Below are 16,008 nucleotides of genomic sequence, written 5' to 3' on the forward strand. Positions count from 1 at the left end.
AGTGATGCACCAACTTGAACATGGTGAGCTGTGCAGAAGGTTGAGGTCCTTGAGGATAGATTTTCTAGTTTAATAGGTTACTCATAACAATTATGAAACTTTATAAAGCACTCTGCAATGCCGGTGCATTTAGAACAGTGTTTGATTTTGGAGAACGTGAAGTGACGCGGTGGTTTCCTGGACACATGGCAAAAGGTGAGCCCAGAGCACAGACTATCGTTATACCTCTTATGATCGTTATAGGACTATTATGTGATATACATTTATTTTTAGAAATAACTTGATTACTTGCGCAATAACTGTACATTGTTCAGAAGATAAGATGAACAGTGGAGGTTTTTGTGTCGTTCCATATCTGAACGATGGTTGCTTGCTATTCTCTTTGTTGTCGAAATAAACCCGTTCATCCAGTGATTCAAATGTGAAAGATGTAATGGTGGCTGTATTTCTTCAGTACTGGTATGGAACACACACACTTTAAAGTTACATCCTGTCCATCGTGTGTTTAGTGAGGGCAGTAGGTAGTTGGAAAAATAGGAATGGAAAAACAGGATACATGCAGGAGTCAAAACTATTCTGGCACTTGATAGCTGCACTTGGCCTCTATATTTAATGAATATATATTTGCAGTGAATATATGAATTGATATTATACTGACACATTATGTACAGTCTATCTACAGTGATACAAAGATATTACCCGATTCTAACAACTCTCATGTAATGAATAGATATAGAACACTTTCAACAGTGAGTGTCTGTACCACACACACACACACACACACACACACACACACACACACACACACACACACACACACACACACACACACACACAGGTCTGGGTTCAATCCTGGGCTCTGCCAACTCAGTGTATGAGTAGCATGGTGAAGGAGTTTTAAGTATCTCAGGGTCTTGTTCATGAATGAGAGAAAGGGGAGGATGGAGCACAGGAGCAGGAGATCATCCGGAGAATCGGAGCAGTAGGAGCGGTATTGCAGTCGCTGAATTGTGCTGTTGTGATGAAAAGAGAGTTGAGCCAGAAGACAAAGCTCTCTGTCTACCGAGCAATCTTCATTCCTACTCTCACCTATGGTCATGAAGTGTGGGTCATGACCGAAAGAATAAGGTCGTGGATACAAGCGGGCAAGTGGCCGAAATGAGTTTTCTCAGACGGGTGGCTGCCTGGCATCTCCCTTAGAAAGGGTGAGAAGTTCAAGTCACCCGAGAGAGAGAGACTTAGAACCGCTGCTCCAACACTTGGTAAGGAGCGAGCGAGCTCAGGTGGTTCGGGCATCTCGTACAGATGCCTCCCGAGCATCTCCCTAGGGAGGTCTTCTATGCAAGTCCCACTGGATGCATGGGGTTAGGGTCTGTGTGTAGCCTAATGCATATCAAACTGTGGTTACTTCTTGAAATAAAAAATGTGCGGAATCACCGATATAGCCATATTTGCCATCGATAGTGACTGACAATGCTCTTCTATGATCCACTGCAGGTCTCAAGCAGATGAAGTTCAACCTGAAGAATGTGGACTGCATTATAGAGATCCACGATGCCAGAATATCCTTTCATCGTCAATAGAATAGTTCTGTGCACAGTGTCAATAAAACAATCAATTAATCAATCAAAGAAAGATTTAACCACTTGAACCCTAGGCCTAGTGTCCCTATTTTCGGGCCTACATTCAGTGAAAATAGCATATTTATAAGTTCAGGCTGGTAGATATAACTAGTTGTATATTTAGTGCATTGTACAGCGAAAACAGGAGGTGGCCTTGTATAGAGCCCTGTGGGACTCGAGAATTTAAAATTAAAACTGGTGTCATTTTAGATTTGAGCTTTGGCTATTAAAAAATGGCAGACATCAAGCTCACAGCGTGTCACTTAGTGCTGTGCTGTGAGCTTGTACATCTGCTATTTTTGAACATTTTAGAAAGATCTTGAAAGTGTTTGAAATAATTATGTTGAATACTTTTGAATTACAAAAAAAGTTTGAGAACTACTGATTTAGATTGCATTATTAGATTATTATGTGGGTTCACAATTCCTGGGACGAAATTAGTCCTCTGTGGAAATACCATTACACATTGTATACCAGTATTATAGTTCATCTTATCATTCTTTAAAGCTGCAGTCTGAAACATATTTTAATGATTTTCTTTTTCTTCTTTTTTTTTTAACCTGTCTTATTAGTGTGGTTGCCAGGGCAACCACATTATTACTCTGGGGAATTTTGCAGTTTTTACAACTCTTAGTCTCATTGACTTGAATGGGAAACTCCATATATAGTGAGTAACTTTTAGGTATCTGACATTTCCCATTGACTTTGAATGGGAAACACCATATATAGTAAGGTAACTTTTAGGTAGCTGACCTTCCCCATTGACTTTGAATGGGAAACACCATATATAGTGATGTAAGAGTCTGTGATGTAAGAGTTACTTTTTAGGCAACCACACTCGCAATTTCCCAAATTGCAATTTCTCTAGTTCTAATCTGTATGGTAGAGTGTGCTGTTGCAATATAACTACAGTAGCACATCTGGCAGTGGTTGGAGGTGGTCTTCCCTTCTCTTCCGCTGAGATATTTAGACTTTAAAATATTAAAAAAAGATATTTAGACTGATGTCAGGTGGGACAGTCACCTCCTGGTTGGCACGTAGTACTGCCTGAATCTCGTACGTGCTACTGTATATCTCATCTGGCCAAGTAGGGATTCTGACTTGGAAGAGTAGTAGAAATGTGGTCTCATTTGGGAAACCCAGGTTTGAATCACGGGTAGTACACAAACGTCACAGATAACTGGTTTAAAGCCAGATTTCACTATCCCATCTCTCAGTTCAGTCAACTGCAAGTACAGTAGTTTTGCCATAAATCAGAAACTTGTTGCAACTTTATAACACGCTTTTCTTTAACTGTAGCACATCCCCTTCTCTGGGAGAAACCCTCTGTTTCAGGAGAGCTTAGATGTCAGACCTCATGTACTTGTTCTGAACAAGATGGACCTGGCTGATTTGTCCGGAAAACAGGTATTAACTCTGGTGTCCATATTTTGGCATGTCATATATTTGCACACACTCCTTGGATGGCAACTCACGACCTCCATTTCTTACATGGCCCTCTTCTAGCGCCACCATGAGGCTGATTATTGCAAAACGCATATCTGGACACTGCTACAGATTTTGGCCTAAAATCACGCATAGCGGTACACAGTATATCTAAAGTCATGTCATCAACATGGATCTGTACCATTTCTCATATTCCTCCCTGATTGGCTACGATTGCCTTCTAAAGTTTGTGTATGCGACCTGACAGTCGCTTATCTCCCGATTAGGGAGTCTTACTGGTAAAGCTCTATATTCCGTTTGTTCAGTAGTGATGAAACAATAAAGCAGACACAATTGGAACTGGAACACTATCAAATTGAAGCTGATAAATCATCGTATCCTCATGGTATTCTGACCTGAGATCTTATTTTCAGTTTAATAAAGAGCTGGAGAGATGAGAAGACTCCTGTTACTGAACAAACACTCTACACTTAGCGATGATGATTACTATTGGAATATTATAGCATTAACCTTTAAAACCTTTTTCTATTTAAACAAATACATATTTTACCCCCTTTTAAGTTGTTCAAAACAATTATAACTTTTCTCTGCAGCGAATCCTAAAGCAACTTGAGAGGAGTGGCGTAAGGAATGTTCTCTTCACAGACTGTCTCCGTCAGCAAGATAAAAACGTCAAGAAGGTGAGAGCCATCTTTGTCGGCAACAAAGCTTTTTGGCAAATGCAGACATTTCTGTTGATTGACATGTGATTAAACGAAAAAGTACATTTTTGGCATGCTGTCGTTGTCTCTCTTGTAGCTGGTTCCCATGGTGACGGAGCTGATAGAGGGACATCCCCGTTTTAACAGAGATGAGGTGCACTACCACACCATATGGTTTTGTCATTTAATGTTTCCAGTTTTTACCTGGAATAAAAGCAAAAAGGTTATAGCATAAAGTGGTTGGTTCATAAAATGTTTCTATAACATAACTATTTCTAGGGAAGCAAGTTTAAACTAAAGACATGGAAATAGCAGTCGGCAGCCATAGCTTAATGTCCCTGGAACCAAAACTGAAAATAGCGTATCTACTATGTACAAGTTCTCAACACATCACATCACTTGTTTTGTTTTGTTAAAGCCATGCCATTCTGGTATACTGTAACTCTTCCATGACATCTAGCTACCATACTGTACATATGACAATAGTAGATGTATTTACATGAAATGGTGGGCTTCAAGGCAAGACCTTTAGTTCTTTTAATAAATCAGAGGGACCACTTTTAACTAGAAATACTGTTCCTTCGAAACAGTGTGGGCTCGATTCCAACCCAACAAATAGGATACTTTAAGGTACTGTAAGGTACAGTACCCTACAGTATTGTACTGTACCTTACTATACTGTACTGCACCTTACTGTACTGTACTGTACTGTACTGTACTGTAACTTACTGTACTTTACTGTACTCTACTGTACTTTACCTTACTGTACTTTACTGTACTCTACTGTGCTGTACCTTACTGTACTTTACTGTACTCTACTGTACCTTACTGTACTGTACCTTACTGTACTGTACTTTACTGTACTCTACTGTACCTTACTGTACTATACTGTACTGTACTCTACTGTGCCGTACTGTACCTTACTGTACTGTACTCTACTGTACCTTACTATACTGTACTTTACTGTACTCTACTGTACCTTACTGTACTCTACTGTACTTTACTGTACTCTACTGTACCTTACTGTACTGTATTGTACTTTACTGTACCTTACTGTACTGTACTCTACTGTACCTTTCTGTACTGTACCTTTCTGTACCTTACTGTACTTTACTGTACTCTACTGAACCTTACTGTACTTTTACTGTACTCTACTGAACCTTACTGTACTGTACATATTCTATGTGTTCTAGATCTACATTTTTGATTCTGTGTTTGGGAACCAGCAACTGTCAAATGGACTCCAACTGTAGTGGAGTATATTGAGTGCATATACTGTAGGCTAACAATCCCAGATCACATCTGTCCTCCACTATGTCTATAACCAAGGCGTTCTTCTATGTGGCCACTCCAGACTGAGGAGTGGAGCATGGCTTTTATTGTGTTTGTGGATCTGACTTGGAAATGCATTGGTTTTGATATCTCCCTGACAACCAACAACAACCACTAATATGGCTGACTGTCCCTGCGGGCTCTAGGATATATGGCTATGGGATTTACATCCCATCGCCCGGACTTGATTCTTGATCACAGCTGTGTAATCAGTAGAGTGGAGAGGGACATTTATTTATAGTTTTAACTATAACTATAGTTTTATACATCACACAGCTTAGACATTTGGATCAAATCAGAGAGCAGACCTGTGTGAACGCATTGATATAAATAGCATATCTGAAGTGTGAATATTGCAGCCACAGCGACTTAATATAAACATGGGTCCCTTTCCTCTGTCTCACTCTGTCTCCACTCACTAAACCCATTGGAAATGCATTGGGTGCTTAAAGTTAAACATTTTTATTTTTTTATATTTATACTACAAAACATTTCAAAACCAAAAGTACAAGCACACGTGTCCTCAGTAGGCTGAACACATAAAAATTTGAATGGTGTTGAAAGGTGTAAGCGTTTAAGAGATGAAGCGCGCCAAAGTTTTGAGGAGATACTGACTAGTATATAAATATAGAAATAAATAAATAATGAAGATAACATACGTGTGCTCGCCTTCCAGGCGAGCCCACAATTAAAGTCAAAATCATATTTCTATAGCCTAAGCTAAGTTCTTCTCAGGAACTCAATTCTGAGCATGTGGAATGATCTAACTCTAACTCGGCTTGATGTGCCTGACAACAACTGTGACAGGGTCATGCTGACCAATTATCTATGTGATGTATCAACTTTTCAGAACACAAATTATTGCCTGATGGCGATTGGCGTACCAAACGTGGGGAAGTCATCTCTTATTAACTCGATAAGAAGAACATATTTAAAGAAAGGTATGCACAACCACATCGATCTGCTGTGATGCACATAAGAAGGACATATCGTCGTTGTCGGGTGGAAACCCTCTATGTCCGAAATCGTTCAAAAGATTTAAAGTAGTGAAAATAGCTGATCTACAAGCACACAACGCCTCGCACCGCGAGGCGTTGTGTGCTTGTAGATCTGCTATTTTCCCTTTAGTGCGACAATCTTGTATGATAAAGCTGGACTTTACTTTGCGAAAAAACGTACGAATTTGATACTTGGAGATACAAGGTTTCTGCTCGACAGTGACGATATGATTTATGCCGTATCATGCATTTGTTCTCTTGCAAGTATAATGTTTTGTCATTTGTCAGGTCGTGCATCCAGAGTGGGTGGGGAACCAGGTATAACCCGAGCTGTCCTGACCAAAATTCAGGCAGGTGTTTCTTGATTTCATTTGCCTCTGTGTTAGCCGGGGAGCCACTGTGCCAAAATGAGAGAAGACCTGTGATGTCATGACATACTCCAAATTTTAGTTTTTCCTATTAATTTGGTCAATAAGGTACACAGAATGAGAGGCCTGCTCTGCCGGAAACACTGCGAAAAAAAGTTTCCCATTGACTTCAATATACTGGAAAAAAACACACCAAAAAAAGTAGCATGTGAGGGGTCAAACTAAGGGTTCTTCATGATTCTGAATCCATTGCAAACATTTGTTTTGCATGAAAAACATTACTTGGGCTAGATTTCAGCCTCTCAAACCTGTGAAAAGTGATGAGTCATCAGCCCAAGGAATGTTTTCCATGCAAAACAAATGCTTGCAATGGATTCAGAATCATCAAGAACCCCTAGTTTGACCCCTCACATGCTACTTAAAGCATATCTTTTTGGTGTGTTTCTTTCCTGTATATTGAAGTCGATGGAGTGAATATACAAATGGCCATAACTTTTTTTCGCAGAGTTTTCGGCAGAGCAGGCCTCTCATTCTGTGTACCTTAATGACCAAATTAATAGAAAAAACTAAAATAAAAAGTATGTCATGACGTCACAGGTAAAACCCTATTCTTTGAGCTTTTGGGCCTGTGGCTCCCCGGCTATGTGGGTATGTCTGAGTATTAGGGGCAGTTAATCAAACTAATGGATTTAGTCAATTATAAAACAATGGATTTGAATATTTCCATATTGAATTGTTGATATAAAAATCATCATCATCTCTGCTCTAGGACTTCTGGGAAAACAAAACGTATCCGTTGCTTGTCACTTCAGCTTCATGTAAGGGGAAGTCATTAACATGGGGTCTGGCTTTAGTAGTTGTGATATATACAGATAACATTCAGTTGAATAATCATTATCATAGACACAATACACAGACATAAAAGAGTGTTTCTTAAATGTCTTTAAATTGCATAAATGTATTGGACTAAAAGTTGTCTTTTAGTTCAATAGGGCTACTAACTATCATTTTGTGTTGACTTGTGTCAATTCCTCACATAAACAAGCTTCTCGATTATTCGATTAATTGAAAAAGTAATTGATAGAGTAATAGTTAAGAAAAAAATCTTTAGTTGCAATCATCAGGTCGCAGTTAACTATCAAAACCTCCACCGGCTGTCTGTCAGTCACGTCACATCACGTTACTCTTTTCCCCTACTCATATCTCTGCCACCGTTGCCCCTATCCATGCCAAACTTTGCACACACACACTCCTTGGCTGCCAAACCACAACCTCCACCCCTCATTTCTCACATGGCCCTCTTCTAGCACCACCATGAGGCTGCAGGACACTGCTCCTGCAGATTTTGACCTAAAATCACGCAAAGCGGTACACAGTATGTCTATAGAGTCATGTCATCAGACCTGACAGTCGTTTATCTCCCGATTAGGGAGTCTTACTGGTATTGTGTGTTCATTTCCCTCAGGTATGTCAGAGACCCATCGTGCACCTCTTGGACACACCAGGAGTCCTGCCTCCTAAGATTGAGAGTGTTGAGACTGGCATGAAGCTAGCTTTATGTGGTGAGAGCATTTATTTATTTGTTTAATTAACAAAGCGAGGTTTCACTAGCTCTTTGGCTCTGATAGTTTATGGTCACCTTATGGACAGGATAGAATTAAGCATGGGATGAATTCTAATTTCTGATTTGAGATGTCCATGAGTGATAATGTTGCTAGATAGGTAGATATTTAAAATGTATTTTAAATACATTTTCCATAGTTTATTTAATGTACTTAATTTTATTTAATGTTTTCCTTGTTCAGGAACTATACTGGACCATTTGGTTGGTGAAGACGTCATCGCTGACTACTTATTGTTTTCTCTGAACAGACTAGAGCAGTTCAGGTGAGAATGTCCTCAGCGTTACTGTACATCAGGGGTGTACTTTGATACTGTCAGTCTACGTATTTACTGTCTTTGCATGTGTATTTATGTGAAGTTATGTTGAGAAATATGACCTTGGAGAACCTTGTGACGACATCCAGAATGTTCTCAAACGAATTGCTGTCAACCTACGCAAGACACAGCGGGTCAAAGCCATCACTGGAGTAGGTAAGAAACTGCGTGCTCATCCAAACATTATTTCTGCTTGTCTAAAATGAATCCGTTGTGGCGTTCTACCGCCACTTTTATAGACATATTGAAGTATTTGAACAACTTTCAAACTGCCGTTAAAGAGAGTGACACAGAGCCTCTACCTGAAAACCAAAAGCCTATGATATCTGGTGACATCTAAAGTCAATACCAAGGCTAAAACTGTCGGGAAACAATTTGAGAATTAAAAAAATGTATACAAGTTTTTAGGGTGGTACTTCATATAGTTACTGCGATACGATTGGTCCCCAAAGCAGTAGGCATAGGTTTGTTTGCGGCTGTTCTCACCGCTGTTTTAGCAACTACATTTAATTTAGATGTCACCAGAGATGTATCAGTAGGTAAACCATACTGGTCGCATGATTCACATTATCATGTGTTTTCTGCAGACCGTTCTGGTCTCCGAAGCGCTGGGTAGGCGTTTAGCAGAAAGCTAAATGTGGAAGAGCCAATCACCGTCTATCAATGGCCCTGAGCGCAGACGCTGATTGGCTCTTCCACTTTTTGGTTTCTGGAAAACGCCCGCCCATTGCTTGGTGCTAGACCGGTCTGCCCAAGACACATAATAATGTGAAAACATGCGACCGGGATGCTTTACCAGAGTATCAGCATTTCTAGTATTCCACCATAACGCTCTTATTGCACACGTTAAACTGTGAACATTCAGTAACCCAGGGCACAACACGATTATTAAGGTGTAAACTGTAATGTTTGTGTGTCATAAATAAGCGTGGTAAATAAAAGCCGGGTTCTGGTCTCCCTCAGGAAACATCACCATCACAGTTCCAAACTATTCGGCAGCAGCTTATGATTTCATCAGAGCCTTCAGGAAAGGAGAGCTGGGACAGGTCATGCTGGACTGAGCCATGTTTAAGAGTTTGTTCTTAAGCCGGAAGCTCATAGAAAAAACTGTGGTCTCCTAATGGATGAAACAAATATTCTCCTACAATGGATGAATCAAATATTGGGCACAGTGTAGTGTACACAAGGGGTTTTGTGTTTATTAGCATAAAGACATTGGTAATAAAATCTCGTATTTATTATGTACAGTATCTTGTTTTCACTACAGTGTTGTCTAGGTTTTAGAACGCACATAAAGAGAAGAAACAGTCTGTAGCTCCTGAGTGTCTGTGATGGTGGACTGACTCAGAGTCCCTACACCAGTGATTCTCAAACATTTCCATGTCAGGGAGCGCTAAATTGATATTTACCCAGCCATAGACACTGATTTGGAAATATTTTGTGACAGGGACCCCCAACCCCCATAAGAGAAGATTTCTGTTGTTGAAAAGATTCAAGATGAAATCATTTTGGTGAATAGGCTACGTATAAAATACGGTTGAAGTAGTTAAAAGGTTTTTTTGTGTCATATTAGGGCATTAACGAAAACGTCGACTCAGTCGACTTCATTACACAAGTCGACTCCCACCAGAGAAAGTCAAAAGTCGAAGTTGAAAAATAGCAGATCTACATGCTTAAACTTAAACTTTATGTTGGTTTGTTTACTGTTGAGTGAGAAAACAATGTTTCACATTAAGTTAATCATCTGGGGACCCCCCAAAATAATTGGGGGGTTGTGTGTGATGTGGTGACGTCATCAAACGATAAAGTCAACTTCAACTCGACTTTTTACTGAGTCGAGTCGACTTGCAAAAATCACAAGTCGTTAATGCCCTATGTCATATTAACTCATTTTGCTGGGGATCCCCATCAAGGACCCCTGGGTGTCCCCGGCCCCTTCTTTGAGAACCACTGCCCTATTACACAACCTCCATAGATGTGACCTTCCTATCCCTGCTTCTGACATGAATCTCATTTGGACCAGATAGGCTTAAATTATGATCACAAAGCAGAGATATACTTTAGGCGTTTCTATTAAATGTACATGTGATGTGGTGATGATGTGCTTACTTTGGATTACCACAGTGCTTACTTGTCTTTTCAAAGGGTGGGGGGAATGGGAATCCACTTGCGACACACACGCGGCCTTGATAAATTAGGCTTTACAAGTACAAGTTTGTGTATTTCAGAGACCCAATACTACTAGTGTTGCTGACTTGTGATACCAGACTCGTGTTACAAATGCCTTATAAACCCTTATCAAATCTATGGGGATGAATAGTCAGCTGTGAAAACAATTTAACATGTGTATATAGTACGTAAACAAAGACACGACAGCATCTCTATGCTTCTAGACAGAAGCCTTAAAATGTCCAACAATATACAAGTTAAAAATGTACATCAGAAGGCTAACAGTGAGCAGTGACTCTGGCAGTACAAATGTTTTTCTATATTATGAAAATAAACCTTTTTTTTTTATTAACGGAAGATTGAAAGACAGAGGTTTTGGTACTCTCTGCTAAATATGGAATGCTGTATGACGACTTACTAATGCCAGATTTATATTTAGCTGTACAGCGAAGTATAAACCTGGTTTTAGCCTATCCATCGCTGATGGATCTCAGATGGGTTCAGGATTTCAATTTGACAGTGAAGACATGATTGATCACGTACTGTATATGGCTCCAACGTCTTTTCTAAAGAATAAAGTAGGTTTCTCGATTAACTTGAGAGTAGCCTCGGAAACCCAGACTTTTATTTTGGCGATAGGAAGAAAAACTTGAGAGTGATATAAAACAAATCTGTTGAAAATGCACATTTCTCAGTAGCCATACATGATGTGTTCTACATACATGTGCAAAGCTACGTGGAAAGTGTTTTAAGTTTTGATTGTCCACAGTGACCATTTTGACAGGTAAACGCAGCTGCAGGTAATTCATTATAGATGTAGATGTGTTTCATTTAGGTGTTTCTGTATAATAGAATTAATTCCTCTGCTTTACACGCTTTAGGACCAGTTTGATATGAATTTTATCTCTGGGATCCCAATCTAATATTACTTTTAATTGTTAAACATGATTTGGTCTGACATGGTCTGTCATTTGGTCCAGAATTATTTTACAGTCGCACTGACTGCAGGTAATGGAGACAACGGTGAAACTCTAGCCATTCTTGTACCGTTCTCTGTTTGTATTGTGCACGTTAGTAATGGTGAAGATTAACTATCGATCATGGCTGGGGACCCCATTAGGGACCCATGGGACAGGCTCCTCGGTCCGCACGTTGACAACCACTGGTGCACAGTCCTGCAGATGATATAATCCCAAGTGCAGAGCAGTAGGCCTACCTACACCTTCCATCCCAGATGGAATCAATAAGAGCTTTTGTTGCATGTTACAGTAGACCTAGATCAGTTTCTCTATGTCAGGTCCGGGGACCACCAGAGGGTCCTAGTGGACCCTTACGGGTCTGTAGCTCTGAGAGTGTACAAAAGGAACCGTTAACGGGGCCATTTGGTTCTAGTTGTATGCTCTTAGAATTAAAAGAGATTGGGATCCCAAAGATTAACTAATATTTAAATTTTGAGCACTGACTCAGAGTTAGCTCTGGTCCATATTAATTAAGGAGAACTCTGGACCAAAGCTAACTCAGAGTTAAGGACCCATAAGGGTCCATTTGGACCCCTGGTGGCCCCCTCTGCCAAAAGTCGAGAAACAGTGTGTCATGTCTACATTATACCGTCCAACAAGTATCCAATCTTTGTCAAGAACGCAACAACGATGGAGACGATCTGAGTGAGCGAGGACAGGTTCTTGTGAGCAGAGCCTGACATCAGGGACTCATAGTAACTGGTCCTGTTGTAGTAATCCATGTCGTCGTCATCGTCCGGCCCGTCCGCGTTGCTGCGGCGGTACGCGGACGCGTACCACCCGTCCGCCGCCAGGGCCACAACCGCGCCCGCCGCGGCTGCACCGGCCACGCGCGCCGCGCCCGAGCGCCCCGGGCCCCTGCTGCGCGAGCGGGTCGTGCCGCCTCCTCCCCGGAGATGGTGACCCCCCATCGAGCCGCGGGAGGAGGCCGATCCCGTGCCCCTGGAGGAGCCCCGCGCCCCCCCGCGGCCCCCTTTGGACAGCACCGGCTCACACAGAAGGAACGCTGACAGGAGGAGACACGTCCAGCACGTCGCCACGGCCTGGTTCATCGCCGCCATCTGGTGGAAGTAAGTGGGAATGACACACAGGGACACAATGATCATTAATCAACCTGGTTATGCTATAATATAATGCTCTGCCTCTGTAGATTAGAACGACGGTGACGTGCTTGATAACATAACTGTCAATCTAACAGCGCAATGGAGCGTGACATTAATTTCCTGTTAGGCCAAAAAAAAATAATAGACGTTTTTGTTCGAGTCAGAACAGAACAAATAGGGTCAAAACGGGTAAACGTGTTAGATCAATCTTTTTTACCCAATATTTAAAGACAATAGCCTAATATTTACAGAAAGTGTATCATTCGAGAACACACTAAAATTCTAAAGTGTTTGGTTCCTTTGTCGTCAGGTAGCATACCAGTAATAGACTCCCTAATCGGGAGATAAGCGACCGTCAGGTCGCAGCGTGATTTTAGGTCCAAAAATGTGTTCCAAAAAATCGGCCTGATGGTGGCGCTATATGGGACAGATCCATGTTGATGAGATGAGTGTAGACATACTGTGTTGCGATTTGTGTGATTTTAGGGCAAAAACTGTAGGAGCAGTGTTAAAAAATGTGTTTTAAAAAATCGGCCTGAAGGTGGCGCTATATGGGACAGATCCATGTTGAAGACATGAGTGTAGACATACCGTGTACCGATTTGCGTGATTTTAGGGCACAAATTGTAGGAGCGGTGTCCGTAAATGTGTTTTGCAAGAACTGGCCTCAGGTGGCGCTAGAAGAGGGGCATGTGAGAAAAGAGGAGATCCATGTTGTTGAGATGTGTGTAGACATCTCTTTGTCTGTGGCAGAGCAACACAGTGAGCAGCTGATTTGGGGGCGTCATTTGGTAGTTTTTTAGCTTTTTGGCGGGGGTCCCTGGGGGTCCCTGGAGCTGCGGTGGTCCCTGGAAGGGTGGAGGTTGTGGATTGGCAGACAAGGAGTGTGTGTGGAAAATTTCACATGGATAGGGGCAACGGTTGCGGAGATATGAGCAGGGCAAAGGTGTGACGTGTGACAGACAGACAGACAGACAGACAGACAGACAGACAGACTGACTGACGGACGGACTCACAGCTGGTCGAGGTTTTGATAGTAACTGCGAGCTGACGGTCGCAATTATGGCCTTCATAGAGATATGGAATGGAATTGCTTCAGGAGGTTGCTGTTCTATCAAAGTAGGTCAGTTAAAAATAAAGACCACGCTCAAATGCCTTTATTTCTTCAACCCCTCCCTTGCACGTGAAAATAAGAAAAAACAGGATTTGTGTGATCAAACAACGGAATTAAATCATCTCGAAACGTTTTGTTGATTGGGCCACTTCTAGGCGATGTAGAGGATGTGAAACAGAGGAGGTGCACTGACTGAACATAGATATTGTTTATTTCCACTGTTCCGTGCACATTAATTCCACTGTGCAATGTGTGCATGAACACATCATGCACTGGACCTATTTTCCATGCAAATCCGACGGTTATGCTCCTTTCTGTTCTCTCGATCGTACAGTAGGTACTAGGTAGGCTATCGCTGCACTAACTAGGCTATTAAAGGAATCAAACGAGTAGCTACAGCAGAAAACATCATATAGCCTACATTATAATTACACAGATCTAAGAACTGTAATTAGATCGTGCCTACCTTTCAAAGCACCACCAGGCAAAGTGTCTCTATTTGTGGTGTTTTCCCCCTCAGTGTAATTATGTTTTGTCATTCGCGTGATGAATGATGGTGTATGAAAATAATAACCACGGACACTGACGACCAGGGCTCGCGCGCACAGCTGCCTTGAGCGCGCTGCGCGTGCGTTCCACTGAGGCGATTTATCATCTTCATTATGGAAGGAAGGTTGATTCAAATTGAAATACTTGTGACACAATATTAGAATGATGACACAATACAGGGAACAATAATAGCCTAATGATTATGCTAATTTATTGTTTTGCTGATTGGTTGGTAGATTGGGAGCCTCCTTTATTCCTTTTCTTTTCCACCTATTCTCCGCTGTATAGCCTGGCTGGCTATATAGACGTCCTACAAGCTCTTTGGGACGTGTTGTGAGCTTGTAGATCTATTCTGCAATGTTCGCCAGATGTTCAGGCTTGTCAACTCTCCTGGATTTCCCAGGAGTCTCCTGGATTTTGAACCCCTCTCCAGTCTCCTGGATTGGCAAATCTCCTGGATTTCTCCTGGATTTTGTATCAAACTCCCAACATTCACCAGAACATAGGAAATTACATCTACTATGTTAAAAATATTCTGGGGGAGGACCCCCAGGCCCCCCGCTTTAGGGGTGGGGGCAATGCATGCAAGACAGATCATACAGATATTCACTTAAAGATGAAAAATCATTATTAAAGATGTCCTTTTGCTTCAGTCATCAAATCTGTACACCAACATTTGGCATTTTAAGGCTGAAATTGTACCCATGCTAGTAAAGCAAGCCTGATAAAAGTATCAAACATGCACAAAATTCACCAGAACACAGGAGATTAAATCTACTATGTTAAAAATGTTCTGGGGGAGGACCCGCTTTAGGGGTGGGGGCAATGCATGCAAGATCATATAGATATTCACTTAAAGGGATATTCCACTTTCAATAGGGAGCAGTGGTAGGGCCTCTCTCCACATACAAACCCATTGTAACTTCAAACTTCATTTTAACCATGATAGATTCATTAAAAACACCCATTATTTTTTCTGGTGACTCATTTTACCTTCCTAATACGTGAGTAGGCCGTGTTTTTTAGATAACTTTTTTCATTTATTTTTAATAATTATTTGGAAAAATGGAAAAAATGAAATACAAAAAAATAATTATTAAAAATAAATGAAAAAAGTTATCGAAAAAACACGGCCTGCTCACGTATTAGGAAGGTAAAATGAGTGTCCAGAAAAGATAATGGGTGTTTTTAATGAATCTATCATGGTTAAAATGAAGTTTGAAGTTACAATGGGTGTGTGTGGGTAGAGGCCCTGGGCCTGGAGGGCCTGGTAACATTTACGTCAAATATCTAAATATTCAATCAAGCTAATTAAAAACTGTTCAGGGTGTTCATAAAAGCCTGATTAGATGATAAAATTACCAAAAGTTTTTTTGAAAGTGAAATACACCTTTAAGTAATGACTTACAGATGAGACGTCATTATTAAAGATGTCTTACTTTGCTTCTGTCATCAGATCTGTACACCTACATTTGGCATATTAGGCTGAAATTGTACACATGCTAGTAAAGTAATCCTGATAAATGTACCAAACATGCACAACATTCAACAGAACACAGGAAAATATATCTATTAAGTTTTGGGGAGAGGACCCCCCAGACCCCGGTTGGGGAGTTCCGCGCACCCCCCAAAAAGAAATCTCCTGGATT

The 16,008-nt window shown here is 41.0% G+C and overlaps 2 protein-coding genes across 2 annotated transcripts; one reads left to right on the forward strand and one right to left on the reverse strand.

Annotated features, from left to right (window-relative positions):
- The first annotated feature begins 15 nt into the window (after nt 1–15).
- Nucleotides 16–9,576, forward strand: LOC308296483 (mitochondrial ribosome-associated GTPase 1-like). Its single transcript, XM_080739770.1, has 11 exons — nt 16–195; nt 1,498–1,562; nt 2,925–3,029; nt 3,662–3,748; nt 3,867–3,923; nt 5,952–6,042; nt 6,388–6,449; nt 7,933–8,029; nt 8,273–8,354; nt 8,449–8,561; nt 9,369–9,576. Exons 1-11 carry the CDS (start codon nt 93–95, stop codon nt 9,464–9,466), a joined length of 960 nt encoding a protein of 319 aa, XP_080595896.1. The 5' UTR covers nt 16–92; the 3' UTR covers nt 9,467–9,576.
- A 2,595-nt stretch (nt 9,577–12,171) lies between these two features.
- Nucleotides 12,172–12,654, reverse strand: sprn (shadow of prion protein; the record flags this gene model as incomplete). The annotated part of the gene is made up of 1 exon (XM_080740798.1): nt 12,172–12,654. The coding sequence occupies one exon, from the start codon at nt 12,652–12,654 to the stop codon at nt 12,172–12,174; it is 483 nt and encodes a 160-aa protein (XP_080596924.1).
- Between the last annotated feature and the right edge of the window lie 3,354 nt (nt 12,655–16,008).

This window comes from Nannobrachium achirus (genome assembly GCF_963921795.1).
Source record: "Nannobrachium achirus genome assembly, chromosome: 13".
Lineage (NCBI taxonomy): Eukaryota > Metazoa > Chordata > Actinopteri > Myctophiformes > Myctophidae > Nannobrachium > Nannobrachium achirus.

Excerpts from the sequence above, each read along its gene's own strand:
- LOC308296483 (XM_080739770.1), top strand. The coding sequence starts at position 93 with ATGAAACTTTATAAAGCACTCTGCAATGCCGGTGCATTTAGAACAGTG. Across the intron at positions 8,030-8,272 it reads CATGAAGCTAGCTTTATGTG|GAACTATACTGGACCATTTG; the intron begins GTGAGAGCATTT and ends TTCCTTGTTCAG. Across the intron at positions 8,355-8,448 it reads AACAGACTAGAGCAGTTCAG|TTATGTTGAGAAATATGACC; the intron begins GTGAGAATGTCC and ends ATTTATGTGAAG.